Source organism: Mus caroli, chromosome 1, assembly GCF_900094665.2.
Source record: "Mus caroli chromosome 1, CAROLI_EIJ_v1.1, whole genome shotgun sequence".
NCBI lineage: Eukaryota > Metazoa > Chordata > Mammalia > Rodentia > Muridae > Mus > Mus caroli.
This window is the reverse complement of record NC_034570.1, coordinates 21,189,228-21,206,676: the sequence shown is the minus strand read 5'-3', so window position 1 is coordinate 21,206,676 and position 17,449 is coordinate 21,189,228. Positions and strand designations below refer to the sequence as shown.

The 17,449-nt window shown below is 40.2% G+C and overlaps 1 protein-coding gene across 3 annotated transcripts in view; it reads left to right on the top strand.

Annotated features, from left to right (window-relative positions):
* The first annotated feature begins 1,583 nt into the window (after window positions 1–1,583).
* Window positions 1,584–17,449, top strand: part of Adgrb3 (adhesion G protein-coupled receptor B3) — a 724,234-nt gene continuing 708,368 nt past the window's right edge. For 2 of the 3 annotated variants that reach the window (XM_021163961.2, XM_029468446.1), the window contains exons 1-2: window positions 1,584–2,200; window positions 4,898–5,669. In XM_021163961.2, coding sequence (XP_021019620.1) covers window positions 4,913–5,669 — 757 coding nt within the window. In that variant the 5' untranslated portion in view covers window positions 1,584–2,200; window positions 4,898–4,912. Of the gene's footprint in view, window positions 2,201–4,354; window positions 4,428–4,897; window positions 5,670–17,449 lie in introns of those variants that run through there. The other variant, XM_029468423.1, reaches the window with a different exon arrangement.

Below are 17,449 nucleotides of genomic sequence, written 5' to 3'. Positions count from 1 at the left end.
TTGTTGAAGCCTGCTGGAAAGTGATTAACTGTTTCCCTTACAGGTTGTTACTTCAATGCTTGTCCTAAAAGAGAAAAGCCTTGAAGAGGGTCATTCTATTAATATGCAGTAAGATGTAAGGAGCCAAAGAGCCAATTTTAATATTTCAAACAATTCTGGTGCATAAAAGATCGTCAGTACCTTCCTGTTTTCATGATAGCCTTCCTTTGAAAATCCTGTTCTTGGCTATGCAATTGCCCCAGGGGAGAGGAACAAGAAGAGGAACAAAAAATGCAAATGAGGGAGTAGAGCAAATGATGGAAAATTGCTTCATTCAACTTCACCTGCCGCTCAGGCAACTCACCCTTAGGAGGACTCTGCCCAAATGCATTACCCATTATGTCTCCTCCCACCACATAAGCACACTATTCAAACACTTGTTTTGCAAACCACCAACCGCGTACACAAGTAGAGACAAAACTAGCTGGCGAGTGACCTGCATGTGCATGTGAAGTCTATCTGATGCATCTTCAGACGTCTGTACAAGAGGCAAAATAAACAGTAAATAAAACGGTGGAGTCGTGTAGAAATTTATCTTCCTTATCCCCCTTCTCAATGGACAACAAAGGTAGCTTTTCTTCATTTCTTCCCATCACTTACCCGAACTTCCTACGAGGGGAAACTTGACAAGGAATAAATACATTAAGAAGCCAGAACGAATCAAAAGTTTAGAACCGGCACTATTGTCCCAACGCCATGCTGAGAGCAGTTCAGGACGCCTGACCTCGGTAGCCTGCTCAGCGGTCCTGGCAAAGCCTCTTTCGTGACAGAACAAATAAGCTGTTAATTGCAGTCTGGCTGTGATTTTAAAAAACCAAAAAAAAAAAAAACAAAACAAAAAAACTGCACAACTATAGTTCCAGCCTCCAGCCTGAGGCAAAGAGCAGTGGGAGCTGAGTTGTGGCCCCTCAGCTGCAGACTGGATCAAGGCTAAATCCCGGTGCTGAAATGACAGCTCTCCCGCTGCGGCAGGTCCGCTCTGAAAGGCAGGAGACAGATGATCGAGTCCAGCGTTTACTTCCTACCCCTCCGAGTCGCCTTCCCGTCTCCGCGCCCCCCTGCCTCTCCTCCTGGGGACTTTCTCCTACACTTGGTGGCCACCAGCCTCAGCGGTGGGAACTGAGGATGCGAAAACCTCCCAGGCGCAGAAAAGATCGGTTTTCCAGACGTGTTTGGGTTTGAGTAGCAGGGCGCGGGCTCGGCTAGCGCCCCGAGGAGCCCGCGCCCGCCCGCCTCGCTCCCGCGCCCGTCCTCCCTCCCGCCCGCTCGCCCGCCCGTTCGCCCGCCCGCCAGCTCGCCCCGCCGCGGGGGAGGCCGGACTCTGGTCCCGGCGCTGCGCTCCGCCGGGGACGCGCGCACCCACGAGCACGCGCGCGGGAGGGTTGCCCAGCGGCGGGNGCGCGCCGAGGAACGCGCGGGCCCCCTTCGCGCGCAGCCCGGGGAGAGCGAGCGCCGCGCGCCGGCGCGCACGCCCGCCACACAGCTTTACTATCTCGTGCCCTCGCGCGCCTCCCTCCTCGCCCGGCATTCAAACAGCTTCCCGACGTCGCCAGCCCAGGATTTTACCCCCAGCTCCTCAGCCGCGCTCTGTCCATCAGTACCTGGCAGGGAGGAGGGCCGGGGAGGAGGGCGCACCAAGCAAGCAAAGGGTTCCTGCTCCAGCCTCGCCACCGGCCGGGAGCACTCCTGCCACCAGCCCACCGCCCAACACGCCGCCCCAGCCACCGCCGCCGGCCACTTCTCAGCGCTTTTTTGGCTTCTTGGCCAATCCGTTTGTTGCGGGGGGGTGGGTTTGGGAAAACACATCTGCGCTCTTTATCCACTTCCATTTTTCTGTTTGGTGTTTCTGTGGAGTCTCCCTTCAGGGGGCCTCTCCCCGCCTCTCCTTTGAAGGCTTCATTCACTTGGATAAGGCGCAAGGCTCTGGCCGCTGGATACCCCCCCCCCCCCCCTATTATTTTTTTTTCCCTTTTTCCCTCTGCCTTTCGTTTGCATGCATTATTTTTTCCAATCATAAATCTTAATATTTGAAGCTGAACCGGGGGGAAAAATGGGCAACGGTGATTGGGACCGAAGGGGAGTCTCTCCATCACTGTTGTTGGGACGTGTGCCTGTTCTGGTGTCTTAGATCAAGAGCCTCCCGGAGCTTTCGGAGTGGAAGGTAAGGAAAGGGGCCTAAGGGTCACCTCTGTCTTCTGGGGGGTCGCCCGGAGAAGCTCGGGCTCAGTTTTGGGGGATGGAAATCAAGGCTGTTGCTGGAGGATGGCAAGATTCTGAGCTTACTAAAACGCCGCAGTTGAAAAGTTAAGAGAAGTCTGTTTTTGAAGAGGTGTGCTGGATGGGAAGGAATAGGGAGAGAGACCCAGAAAATCTAGCAACTCGTGCGTGATTGAGGTAATTTTAGCGGGGGCGGAGGGGGGTAGGTTAAAAGGAAGTTAGGATAGAGTAGGATTGGGTCTTCTGTTGGGGGAAAAAATCAGTGGAGTGATGGCGCCGTCTATGTTCGGCTAAACTAAAGTGTCACCCAGAAGATCAGTTTGAGAATAGCTAAACTCAGTGCTGGTTTGCCTCTCAGAAAGAGCCAAATAAATAAATAAATAACTACAACATCCTGGAGCCCTCAGTGACCATCCCTTAGGCAACCTCTGGCCCTTATTTTTTCCTTAGACAGATATACGGTTGTTTGAACAGGCCCTGCAGTGGGGGTGGGGGCAGTTCAATGATTCATATTTCTTATTATATAGAAACAAACAAGACTTCGTACCCCAAGAATGGTTAAAAATAAAGAGCGTTGCATGAAGGGTGGAAGAGAGATGTGAAATCAGCTCTTCCCCTCTCTTCTAATCACTGATAAGCACACTATTGCAGACATCCACTGCCAAATAAATGGAAGCAGAAATACCGATTTTTTTTTTAAGAAGGAAAAGAAATACGACCTCCTTTTGAGTTCCTGATTATAAAATGAAGCCCCCTTTCATGGTTGGAATTCCTAATTTAGACACTTACTGTCACATCGGCTTTCAACGCCTACACTCTATCCTGAAGAACACTGCGCAGACCTGCATTGCCTGCAAAGTGCTACAGCGTGCGCACACACACACACACACACACACACACACAAGACTTGTTCCCATTTTTTAAAAACACACTTAACCTCTCAACTATCATTACCTTTATTTATTTATTTATTTATTTATTTCAACTGGAAAAGGCATTACTCAGTGAGCTGTGTGTTTGGAACAGAAAACGCTATTCTGATAGTCCTATCATCTCTGGGTTTATTTTAAACTGCTGTTATATAGAGATTTACAGTTGGGGCTGTTTTGGCCTCTGTCAAGACCTAGTGTTTGAATCATACTCTGTAAAATGCAGCTCTGTTCAGGGACTTTGGTCCCTGGATTGGGAGTGCATGTGTTGCTGTGTTATGCAATGGCAAAGAAGAAGGTTGTATGCTTCAGTTCAGAGAAGACCAGACAGAGAAGGCATGAAAACTCTGAACAGTCTCTATGTCTGTCTGTCTGTCTCTGTGTAGAGAATGGTGGAGGAGACTTCAGTTTAAAGCCTTTTAAAATGAACTTGATGTCACTTTTATCAGTTTAAAGGCTGAACAGCAACAACAAAAACAAAAAGCATTGTCATTCATTCTGAGAAATAACTTTCTAAAGGTTAAAGATGAAAAATTTAAGTTATTTTGGGATTAATAACTTATAGAGGTAAATATAATCAAGGATGCTTTGGTTGTGCAAAGCTGGGGCAAAAATCAATGTAAGAAGAACAACCTGGAACACTTGTTAGAAAGGCAGGGATTCGGCAACTGAAGTCGGCCAGGGAACAAACACAATGCTAGGATTTTTCATGCACTATGTGTAAATCCCAATTTATAAGCGATGACTCTTACTTAAACCACCATAATTTGGAGAAACATAGCCTAGGCAAGCTCAGTGACTGCAGTTCTGGGATCCCCCACCCCCGACACTGCCTTTGGATACAGATACTAATACAGCGATCCACTTTATGCATCCCAAGAGGGCATGGCCTATGAAATGCTGCCTGAAATCTCACACTTAGTGGTGATGCCGAGCATCAGGTCTTTCCGGTCCATCTACCCATCTATGCCCTCTCCCAGATGACTCCTTCAAAATCTGACGAGTCCCCACAAATTCCCAAGTGGTTTTTTTTTTTTTTTTTTTTTTTTTTTTGCACAGGAATGTCTCACCAGTTCACACAGTGGCCCCTGCAAAGGCAAGTAGGGGCATTTGGGAGATGATGTTCCATCTGGAACGAATGATCGTCTTTGCTTTTAAAGCTGTGGCTGTAATTTACCACGATTACTTCTCACAGTCCACAGAAAAGGAATAATTCGATGACAGCTGCTTCCAGATTATCAGGTTAGATTTCGTGTGATGCTGTTTACTGCAGGCAGAAGACTAGGGGAGAGGGAAGGTTCTGGAGCTTGAGTCAGTATCTCAGCAATTAACATGCAGGTTATTGCTACTCAAAAACAAAAAAAACAAAACACCATGTTTTCCCACTTCACTTGATAGAATGATAATGGATGTGCAGGAAATCCTGGTGGATGAATTAGGACATAACTATTAATAATCTATTAAATGTTATTTTTAAATTGAACGGTGAGAACTTGTCCATCACCACCAACCACGTGAGGGCGCTCTTCACACAGCAACTGATAATTTCCTGGCGTTATAAAATAAAAATCACCTGCCCTTCTTTTTTAAAAAGGGCTTTTTTTTTTTAAACGGAATTCTTGAAAACAGCTGGCAGAAATATTGAAAGTGTTTTGTTTTTTCAATGCCTGTGGTCGTCTACTTGCGTCTCACTTCCTTTGCCATTCTTACAGGCCAAATGACATAGGATGAAGGCTGTTCGTAACCTGCTGATTTATATATTTTCCACCTATCTCCTGGTTATGTTTGGATTTAATGCTGCCCAAGACTTCTGGTGTTCCACTTTGGTGAAGGGAGTCATTTATGGATCCTATTCTGTAAGTGAAATGTTTCCCAAAAACTTTACAAACTGCACCTGGACGCTGGAAAATCCAGACCCAACCAAATATAGCATTTACCTGAAATTTTCCAAAAAGGACCTTAGCTGCTCTAACTTTTCCCTTCTGGCTTATCAGTTTGATCATTTTTCCCATGAAAAAATAAAGGATCTTTTGAGAAAGAACCATTCCATAATGCAACTTTGCAGTTCCAAGAATGCTTTTGTTTTTCTACAGTACGATAAAAATTTTATTCAGATACGCCGGGTATTTCCAACTGATTTCCCAGGATTACAGAAAAAAGTCGAAGAGGATCAGAAATCTTTTTTTGAGTTTTTGGTACTGAACAAGGTGAGCCCGAGCCAGTTTGGTTGCCATGTCTTATGCACTTGGTTGGAAAGCTGCTTAAAATCCGAAAATGGGAGAACAGAGTCTTGTGGAATTATGTACACAAAGTGCACGTGCCCCCAGCACTTGGGAGAGTGGGGAATAGATGACCAGTCCCTGGTTCTGTTAAATAACGTCGTGTTACCCCTGAATGAGCAGACGGAGGGTTGCCTGACTCAGGAGCTGCAAACTACTCAAGTCTGCAATCTGACCAGGGAGGCCAAGAGACCACCCAAAGAAGGTAAGTGTCCAGAGGCAGGGGGAGTGGGGCTTGGGGCTGGGGAGGCTTTGCATGGAAGTAACCCTTTCTGGTTCACTACTTCAGCCTACTCTTTGCTCCTTTATCTTGTCAACTTTGGAGTGACTTGAATATGTGGTCTTCTCTGTTGCATGGCTCTTAAGTGAGCTTCAGCCTTCATGATTTTAGAGGCAAGCAGAGGAGATAGGTTGCTTAGCAATGTGCTGCAGAAGTATGGGTAGAGTATTCAAGGGAAGAGAGAGATAGAAATGAGACCTCAGTTGTGTTGGGGGTTGGTAAGGAGGAAAAAATGTGCTTTTATTCAGGCTCCAGGTCAAGAAATCTACATATGATCCAAATGTGAAGTGGAAAGGCAGACTTCTTTCTGACCATGTTCAGCAAATGCTTTCCTCTCTTTCTTTCTCCTGGGCCTTATCCTCTCTCTTCCTGACTCCAGGAAGCACTCAACAGAAACCCTTTATAGACTCAGTGACTGCCTGTCACTGCAGTTATGAAAGACCAATTTCTCCCAGGTCTTTACTTTTGTGTAGAGTACAGTAAATCCCAGTGCACACTCCTTGGCCCGTTAAGAGAAAGAGGTTGGAAGCCAGAGTCCCTGGTTTTTCTGCCTCTGAAGTCACCAGCGGACAGGAGGGCTTGGTGGAAAGTAAAAGTGCATCCACATTTTATGATCCGAGTTCCCTCCTGCAAGTCTTTCCTTGCTGCTTTCTTTTCCCTTTGCTGATAACTTGGGGGGGGGGGGCAGTGCTGGGCAGGGAGAGAGAATGTCTCAGAAATGAGCTAATTGGGGGAAAAAACAGTACAATGGAAATGCAAAGGAAGACTCCCAAGTATCAGTGACTTTGTAGATTTTTCCCATCCTCAGAGAGGGAGCTAGCAGGAGATTTGAGATTGTGGAATATTTTTAATCATGCAAGAAAGCATGGCACATTTTGAGAAAAATGACTTTTGCTTGGGAGGTTAATAGCTATGCTCCATTTGTTAGAGGACAGAGCCAGTACATATTCTTGCTTGTCCCCTAGCCCTGCAACCGGAGAGTGTGTTGATTTCTTATGCAGGAAATGTTTTCTGATCTCCACAAAGATCCCAGTCTGTGAAAAGGGACAGCCAAGCTCCAGTCCCTCTTTCCTCTCCCTCCCCCAACAGAAGTTGCCTTTGTGGCCAATATAAAATTGACACGTTGTTGGAGAATTTTCTTTAATGGTAGCCAAGGCTTTGTAGGAAAGTGGAGCCAGCAAGAGGAAAGGGGGTGGGGATGGGCAGAGGAGCCTCGACAGCTTAATGCTGTTTCTCTGCTGGCTGAAATTAGGGGGAGGGGAAGTATGGAAGAGCAATGCCACCAGGGGGGAAAAAGTTACAGAATAAGTGGAGGGCAATGGCAGCCAGGAAGGGGCGGAAACCTCCACAGGTCAGTGTTTTCACCAACAGCTGTGACTGAAGAAAACAAAGTAGTTTTAAATTACAGGAGTTCTTTTCTCTAGTAAAAATCCCAGTGAAGCACTTACAACTGCAGGGATGGTATTTAACACCATTTAAAACTCATTAGTGTCCCCTGGAATAAGAAGTACAATACACACGGAAACTGTGATGCCACAAGCTGGCTGGAAAAAAAAAAAAAAAGAAGACATTACCATCAGAAGCTCAGCTTTTTCGTCCTCTAAAGGACGATTGTAAATGTATTTCTCCAGTGGTTCCAATTTGATAATCAACCTGACTCCTGATCAGATCAAAAAGTAGATCAGATCTAGTTTTGCAGCCCCTATTCAAAGGCAAGTGACAGGAGGAAAGTTGTGAGCTCATCGTGCGTGCTTTTCAGGGATGTTTGCTGGTGGCGAGCATGGGATGCACAGAAGCTGCATGAGACGCACAGTTGATTTGCACATGCGTGGGTTGTAGGCATTGTGTTTGTAAAGCATTCGGGAAAAGACATATTTCTTGTTGTTAGTCAGCTGTAAGAACGAGAAGGAAAGTCTTGCGTAGGCAAATACATGCTCATCTTGAAATGTTATAATGTTAAGGGAGCCAAACTCCTAAGTTTACATCATAGGGAAGATTTTCATTCTGTAGCAATAAAATCACACAGCTATATTGTTTGTTGTCTGAATTTGGGCTTTTTAATCGTCTAGGTGGCTGGAGTGAGTTAGAAAGGCGAGGACATGCAGTTCCTCCTGACAGGTTGTAGGTAGTGCATTTTAAAGTAATTCTCATAAAATATGTATGATATCCTTCCTTATCTCATTCAAAGAAGATCTTTTTGTTTAGGATGCATAGGTGGAAAAGAATGTGAAAATGTAGACTCTTAATTTTGTACCACTTTGCAAAGTATATTAAATCTTAAATATTTTATATATAACACAAAATATTATGTTAAGTATGATGAGGTTAATAATTATATGCTGAATTGTTGATTACATTGAAGTCAGGGGTTCTTCATTTTATGCCATTACTTGTGATTCTATTTTATAATAATGAAGATCAAAATTTTCACCTGCATTTGTTTAATTTGATGATCATATTTTCTATGGAAACTCTTCAACTCAGATGGAGATGGAGAGAGAATTAATACAACGCCACAGCAGTTTTGAACTTCCCTTCATTCACTGTGTAGGGAGTGACTAAGCATTCTCTTGAGCAGGTCTACCTGGATTATGTCACAGAGATGGTTTTGTATGGTATTGGTGTTTGTGACAAAGGTGTTCCAAATGTTGACTATCCTCCATGTGCCCACTGTAGTTACAAAAACAGAGTTAGCACAAAGAGTAGGTTCTCTACAGTGGAAGTCTACTCCAAGAGATGATTTATACTAAAATGTTACTCATTAACATGGAGAAATCATGACTCTTTCTAGTGATATCAGCGATTACAGACTATGAAGCCAAGCAATGTGCTCCATTAGCAAATCTCGCCTGAGTGTATTTAAGAACCTTCTTATTAAAGTTGTCTCTGACAGAGTTGGGGGTGACATCTGCTCACAGAAAGTTGCCTGTCATTCACCTTGGTTTATTTATTTATTTATTTTTTAAATCATAAAAACTAATTCTAAAAAGTGACTCTTAAACACAATTATTTGAGAGTTTATATAGTATTTGCTTTTTAAACTATATATCATGGACACACATGCATTTATACATATATATATTTACACATGTATAAAATATATTTAAATACATATATTTAAATGAATAACTATAAATTATATATTTAATTATATATTATATAAATTAAATAAATATAAATATAGATAAAGACATATGTACACACATATATATGTATATATATACATATATATTTATATATACATACATATTTAATGACACTTAACAATGGTATTCACCTGATTTTCCAATGGAATTTTGGGAACAGAGCAGTAGTTCTTGGAAAATCATTTTCACATTGTTTTACATTTTCAGTAACATGCTTTGTAAGTGAAGATGTCCCCGGACTATATAGTTAGAATGGGCATTTTAGCATGAGCTCTTTTAATCTGACATACTTTTATACTGAGTCATTTATACTGACAGTATTGAAACATTTTGGGCAGAAGAATTTCAGAGCAGAATGTCCAAGTCCTATAAGGATTCTTAAAGGAACCTTTGTGTGCTGCTAATATCAATGGCTCTCCTTATGTGAAGGGGAATCAGGATCCCTGTATAGATTCCAGGAAATGTGTACACACTCACTCATTTGTCTTTCAAGCCTGGTATGCTAATCCTGAATACTCTGGCTCCCAAGGAAAGATTCACTGTGTGACTGTGTAAACTCTAGGTAATTGTGTGTGTGTGTGTGTGTGTGTACATGTGTATACTTATAATCTTGAGGGATTTTCATTTCTGGCATTCTAAATCTTTCTTCTCCTGCTCTATTTGCTGTTGCATTATTTCTTCCTTCTTATTCCCCTTGGCTCTTGACACTCTTGTGAACCTAAGTGCTCTCATTGCATCTTCCTCATGAGGGGATATGGTGCATTCATCTTTCCCTGAAGAAACAGGCACTGAGATTTGCTGTGTCTCTTGCTGTTTTCTGCAGCTCCTTGAAAACACTGTAGTTTTGCTCTGGCATCTAACCACTTGCAGTATGATTTCTCCATCCACATTTCCTTCTTCTTTGCCAGATTTTGGGTTGAATAAATGGTCTGGAATTTTGACATTGTAGCCCAATCTTAACAGGATTTCAGTTGACTATGGGTTGAAATGAACATTAAGAGAATAAAAGTATAAATTTCTAAAAAGGAAATATATTGATGTATTGATTGTAGTCTAAAGACAATTGGTGGATCGACTGGGGAAACAGACACAGCTTACTTTCCCTTCTGGGAGAAGGTGCATGCCATCCAACCTTTTTCCAATTTTATTAATGCATTGTTGATGTCAGAGACCTAGCTCCGATGTGCTCAAATAATGTATTGAAAAAAGAAAACATCAAGAGTATTCGCCATATTCTTTTGGAAATATGAATGAACCTTCTTCATTAGAAGATACAGCGTATACATGCAACTTGATAAATATGACCATCTAGAACAGTGGTTTGGCGGGTTAATGACCCTATCACATGATTCTTCAAAGACCATCCAAAACTACAGATATTTATATTACAATTCATAACAATAGTAAAATTACAGGCATGCTGTAGCAACAAAAGTAGTTTTACGGTTGGCAGTCACCACAACATGGGAAATCATATTGAAGGGTTGCAGTATTAGGAATGTTGAAAGCCACTGGTCTAGAAAGTGACCATGATGATGATAATGATTATGAACTTGGTACTTTTCTCTGCTCACATCTCCATGTTTCTCTCTTCTACCCCCTGTGCAGTCCGAATATTTCCCAAATCTTTCCTTGTACTGTAAGCTCATGCAAAAGGCCTGTTTACTTTTGTGTAGTAACTTTTGGCTAGCAACTATACATATTTGTAGTGGCAGAATATTACCTAAAGTGAAGGCCTAGTCAAACAAAATGTTGATTTTTTTTCTCCCCCTTTTTTCAATTTTAGACATTTGCCCATATAGGAAAAACTTCGCATATGCAATGCTTACAAACAAAAACTCTTGCAATGTGATTTTGTTAGTAATTGCTTCATCGTATTAAGAGACTTGAAACTCAAGTGAAGTGTGCCTAGGTGTTATGGATGCTCACAGGAGGCAGGCAGTTGTGGTTCAGTGGGTCTTTGTGAGTGCCACAGATAAATCTACTAACCGTAGAGATGCTCCAATCAGAAGTAGGCACTTGGCTTCACTAACCTTTGGGCTCCATGAATCCTTTCATTTACTCTTGTTTCCGAGTTTAAGGGGATTCAACTGTTATTCATTTTGCAAGATAGCTATTTTGTGAAATACAGTTTCCTTTAGAGGTACCCTGGTATGTGTTGCCTGGAGAAGCCAACTGGCTCTTGAATCAAGAATTAGAGTCACTAAAAATAATAAACCTTTTTCTGGCTTAGGAGATAGCTTAGTCAGTAAAATGGTTGTTATAGAAGACCTGAAGTTATTCAAAGAATCCTAATCCAAGGGCAGGTTTGGTAGGCTGCTTCATAAATCAAGAACCATGGAAGTGGATATCAAAGGATTCCCAGCCTACCTGGTGAGCTGCATGCTAATGAGAGATGCTGTGTGGAAAATTATAAAAGATGGTAGCTAGCTTGATGAGTAAAATCTGAGGATGGCCATCGTATGCATGAGCACATGAACCTCCCCCAAATAATCACACACACACACACACACACACACGCACACACACAAACATACTTCTCTTTTATAAAATAGCATGCTCTGGGCTGTCAGATTATGAATCCAAAAGATCATGAAGCTATCATTGGATCTGTCCTTTGACATAAATTGATTTCACTCTGTATTATTTATTTCTTCCTAGATTCATAAGAACTGGTAACACTTATTGCTCAAAATATAAGAAAAAATTTTACTGAATATAAAAATATGTAATGAGATTAATGATTGCACAGTCTAGTTTTTATCAATGTGTATGAAAACCTCTTAATTGAGTTTACCAATGTTCTCATTTCATATATCTGAGATATATTTTCTTCTTCCAATAACAGAGATATGTTAATTGTTGTAGGTATGTTACTTCACTGAACAGAAAGTAATAGTTTGGTATGTATGGACCTGAGTCAAGGTTCTTACTCAGTAACCTTGGTAAGAAACTAAGCCTGAGTCATCAATAAACCAGAAATTCCACCTATGTTAATGGAGCTGGATTTAGTGAGATTGTGCCTGGCAGTACTTAATGCATTTCTCGAGTTATATTAGAATGTCAATACATGTTAGTATTTTTCCTCTCTTAGGCTTCTCCTCCATTTGGTGGTTCAAAACAGTTTTACTTTTTCTCCACGAAAACACATATAGTTCAGAGATTTATCACTCTTGTAAAGTGTTCTTATAATGCAATTAATAAAATATCCTTATAAGTGTGCGCAATAATATGGGCATGATAACTTAAGTCCAAGATAAGTTGGCCCCCAGGGTCAACTGAATTTGCCCAGTAGTTGACGTTTTCATTACTGTTGCTGCCTTTGTTTTTACTTTTCCTTAGGAGAGCTGAGCTCACACTCTTCCCTGTTTCTTCTTCCTAGAAAGATGTAGAGGATAAACTAGGCAAAGTGATACTGCCTAAAGTGTCAGGCAGGCTGTGGCTGGGGCATCAGCTGCCATCTTGCTCTGTCTCTCTGTGTGTGTGTGTGTGTGTGTATCTGTGTGACTGTATTTGGGTGTGTATATTCGTGGCTGTGTGTTGGTATCTGACTGTATGCGTGTATGTTAAAAGAGTAACACCATTGGTTTAGAATCAGTCTTTCCTTGGTGTATTTGCTGATGCACAAATATTTATTTCTGGATCAGGAGTCTAAGTTCTAAGTTGCAATGTGTTGTGTGTGTGCGAAATTCTTATTTTATTGAACGTATCCATGTAGAGAAAACAAACAAACAATGCAAAACAAAGTAAAAAGAAGTATGCTGGAAATTTTAAGAAAGGTTTTTATTTTTTCTGTGTGGACATAGTTGAAGTTTCTGAATAAACCAAAACAAAATTCAAACAGATGCTGTGCAGTGTAATGTATAATATGTAGCAAGGGTAGTTGCTCTCCATTTCAATGAGTGATCCATTAGCATGTACAGTGCAGAAGTAAACTATGCATTAGAGTCGAAATAATTTTTCACTGGGACATAGTTCAGTTAAGGCTTAAACATCTGCTCATAGTAAACTTGTTCTTTTCAGTTTTAGTAGTTTTATTGTTCTTTTTTTTTAATATATATAGCATCAATATGTTCTATTTTTCTAGTTGTTTTTGTTATCTTTTAAATTTTTATTGTTATACATTCAATTAAAAGATTCTCTTTAAACAACTGAGGTGTTTGAAATCCCTTTAAAGTTTTACTCTCTGAATAACCATAGCAAATTGATAATATTTTAGATTGTGATTTAAGGATTTGAATTTGTCTATAAATTTAAGGCATTTAGTAAAATACCATTAAGCCTTATGAGTTTGAGTACATTTTGAAGTAGATGAAGAAATGACAGCATTTTTAGATTTCTATATTGATGGAAGTATGACTAATACTTCTAATAGATCAACCCAGAGGTGTATGACTCATCTTGGGCAGGAACGCTGCCCTTTGGATATCTTTGCTTATAGGCAACCAAGCATTTAAGTTAAATTGTTTCCAAGTATTTTAATCTTTGCTGCATTATACAAAATGAAGATTATATTTGGACCTTTGCCTCGCAAAAGAGTTCTCTTCAATTGCCAAAGGATTCTCTTCATATCTGTTTTAAATCATTTAGAAAAAAATATATGTCTGTCGGAATCTCTTTCAACAAAGAATGAGCTGTGTTAACAGAACAGTGAGCTATGCACCTCCCAACCCCTATTTTTTTACATATTGATATATCAATAAGAAAGCAAAGTATAGCTTGTTTTAGTATTGATTTAAGATTTTGGAATTTTCTTAAAGCAAAATTTTAAAGTGTCTGTATGATTCTGTTGATTTACCCTTTAAAATGTGGTCAAAACATTCTACCATTCAGAGAATAACTTGGCTAGCTACCTAGTTATTAAAGAACAATCATTTATCTTAAGTTAGTAAAGAAAGTTCACCAAATAACAAATGCATACACAATAGAACTTTACAAATCAGCCAAATAAACAGCGGTCTTTTCCTAGATCATAAGTGTTTGCTATCACTTTTGTATCCCCTGTCCCCCTACTTAGCTCAAACTAGAGTCATGGGAAGAGGAAACCGAGGGACTATCTCAATCAGGTCGGACTGTGGGCATGTCAATAGGGCATTTGTGAGTGTGTGTGGGTGTGTGTGTGGGTGTGTGTGTGTGAGAGAGAGAGAGAGAGAGAGAGAGAGAGAGAGAGACAGAGAGAGACAGAGAGAGACAGAGACAGAGACAGAGAGACAGAGAGAGAGAGAAAGGGAGGTGGGGGTTGATGATTGACTGAGGGCCCGGCATACCCTGGCCAATGTTACCTCTAGACAGGCAACCCTAGTTGCATAAGAAACCAAACTAGACGAACCATAGGTAGCAAGCCAGTCAACAACGTTCCTTGAGATCTTCTGTCTCCATCTTCCTGCTTCAAGTCCTGCCTTGACTTCCCTCAGTGATGAACTATTGCCCGGAAGTATGAGATGAAAAACATCCTCCTGAAATTTTCTCCCAGTGTTTCCTTTAAGGAGATTTAAAAGAAAAAAATATGATAAATTTTTGGGAAAATATCCATTTAATTTCTACACTTGAATCTCTAAAAATATTACTACTTTAATTTCCATCATACATTTTTAAGGTTCAAATCTCTTTGTTTAAGAAGTAAAGGGTGTAAGCGTTCCATGTATATAAAGAATACCACTAAACCTCCCAGGCACGAAGTGGCAGCTTGCAGGGTTTTACTGCAGGCATTGCTTACTTGGGCAATGACTGTGTAAGGTGAATGCTATTTATACTAATGGTGTGCAGCCTACATATCATTGTGTGCCTTTTACTTAATCAGTCAAAGAAACAAGAATGTAACCGGATAAAATGCAATGTTCAGGAACATGGTGATAGTTGTAATGGTTTCTCAGTTCTCAGAGCACCGGAATCTAAGTCTCACATTCTCCACATGGTATAGCTCTTTCATCATTGACCAATTAATAAAATCTTCATTTTCATAAAAATGTAATGGAAAGATTGTTTCAGATCAACACAACTATTTTCAGGATATGCATCTAGTAACATCTAACAAGAAAGAGCATGGTCATGCAGACTATTTGATACCCAGTCAGGACAAGGATTAGAATATGATTTATGATAGACTGCTGTGACTGATTCCGTGGGTCTGTCTTTTAGGTTACTGTTCTGTTTTGGTATGTATTAAGAAAATTTGATGACTTACTTAAATATAGTTTTTCTATCATTTTGAGTCTAAGCTTATTATGTTTAAGAGAACATGTCTCATGTTCATTTTGTCTGTTTGTCTAGGTGTCCTAAAATGATCTATCTAGTACTTTTAATTTGTTGTTAGTATCTTAGGAAATCTGTGCTTTGGAGAAAGACTGCATATTCATTCATTCATTTATTTATTTATCTATCTATGTTACCTATGGGTGCCTTGAGGAATAGCTACTTTGAATGGGGAGATTAGGGAGGTGAGGGGGTGTACTCTTTGTTCCTGGTTTGGGTGTCTTTGGGTTCTCCATGCCCAAATTGAAGGTTGTAGTGACTGTTGGGATTGGCAAACAAAGTCAAATAGCTTCAAGATTTCAAAAGGAAATGAAATGGCTAGAAGATGAAGTTAGTTCTAACCTGATGTCATTGAGAAAATGGAAAGATAGAGCGGAACCAGACTTTCAGGTGGTGGTAATTCGTTTTATTTGGCAGATTGGTCTCATGGCAAAAACAAGACCCATAATTCCTAAGCTTCATTGTTATGTCCAAAAGTGACAATAAAACTTCAAGTTTTTCCTAAAAGTTTAATAAGAAATATTATATTTGTTTTTTTTCTTTCTTGTCTATCCATTACCTACTATTCTTATGTAGAAAATAACCAAAAAAAAAACCAGAAAATAATTTATTTTTTGTGTTGTAAACTTATTCATACAGCTTTATGAAATTTTGTGAAATAGAATCCACTGGAGATTGGGAAAATATTTTTAAGTTGCCTACACAAAATAATGGCCATGTGGAAAAGAGGGCACCTTGGGAGGGCAAAAAATCTGTTTACTTTATATAATCTTTCCACATTAATCTGGCAAGATTTCAAGAACCTGCTAGTGCCCTGCAGACTGAAGAATTTCAGTTTATTTTGGCTTCCCAGAGAGGTCAGCTTCCTTACAGATCTTTCAACCCGTGGTCAGGTCCTTTTTGCTGGCCTCAGTTTTTGTAATTTAAAAGCTAAATAGTGTATATGGCTTAAGTAATGAAAAATGCCTACAAAGCTAATACAGTACTATGACACTTATTTTTAATAAGCATTAATTTCATATATTTAGGAAAGCAGCCAGCGAGCAGCTTATAAAATTGTAGCTTATGGTATGGGTAAAAAAAAAAAAAATCTACTCTTTAAAAAATAGGTGACATTTTATACTTTTGTGGTTTCTTTGGAATGTGATGACCACATGTTGGTGTTGAATTGCTTGTAAATGGCTTAAATGAATTCTAGGCATAATAAATATACCATGTGGTGGCCTCTGGTCTCTGTCATGAGACCACAGAAACCACAAAATACTGGAGCAATGATATTATAGAGTAAAAGTTGATTCTCTATAACTGAACTGGTGAAGCTTTGAAAAAGAAGTAAATGGCAGGATGTACAATCACACACGGTTTTACTCCTTAAACATTGGTAATATTGCTTTTCTCTAAGCCAAAGTCAACACATGAAAGATTAAAGAAAAAACACCCAACAGGATCTTTAATTGAGGCAGTCAGGAGGTCTAGAGTACTGGGAGTCAGTCCCTCCCTTCTCTCTATGCCGGTCCCAGAAGCCAATGCTCTTGAAAAATTAGTGCAACATCTCGGTGTGTTTATGACAGAATTTGGGAAGTTTTGTAATATCCACTTTCTTTTGTAAAGAATAAATCCAGTCTCCAATACTACAATTGCGTAGAATGTGTAAGAACCACTGCTCTGTTTTTATTATGCTCCAGGGAGAAGAATTCATAATTCTTTGGACACACATCTGTTCTTAATTTCCCTCCATAATGCTTGTCTCCACACAACATGATACTCAGGTTTGTTGGAGACTAACACCCAACCCTGTGCAATCAATTCTGAAATCCTTTATATATCAGATGAGGATTTTACACACTGAGGAGTATGCCACCAATGTTTTATCATTTCTTCATGTGTCATCTGTCTGATTGGCCTTCATAGATTTTGATCAAACATTTGGCCACCAAGTCATTTCTAGGTTTGCTTGGCAAAATTTATGGTATGGAATCTATGGTACTTTTTTATGCCAGAGATGAGATTACCTCTGAACTCTGTTTCATTTTAGAAGAAATAGCCTCTTGTGACCTGCTTCTTGTACTTGCCTAGTGACACTGACTTTACATCATGGAACCTGACAATGTCAAGACTTGAGAGGACACTGTGGTTCTCCATATTTCTACTTATCTAGATTTCAGAGCATCTCCTTATAAGACTTCCAGAAAACATCCTCCTGACAATTTGATTGCTACAGGAATCTCTTTTGAAAATTATGAATCCTCATCTCAGAAACTTTTAATCCTTTAAGTGCTAAATATTCAAAAGCCTCAATTTTGTTAT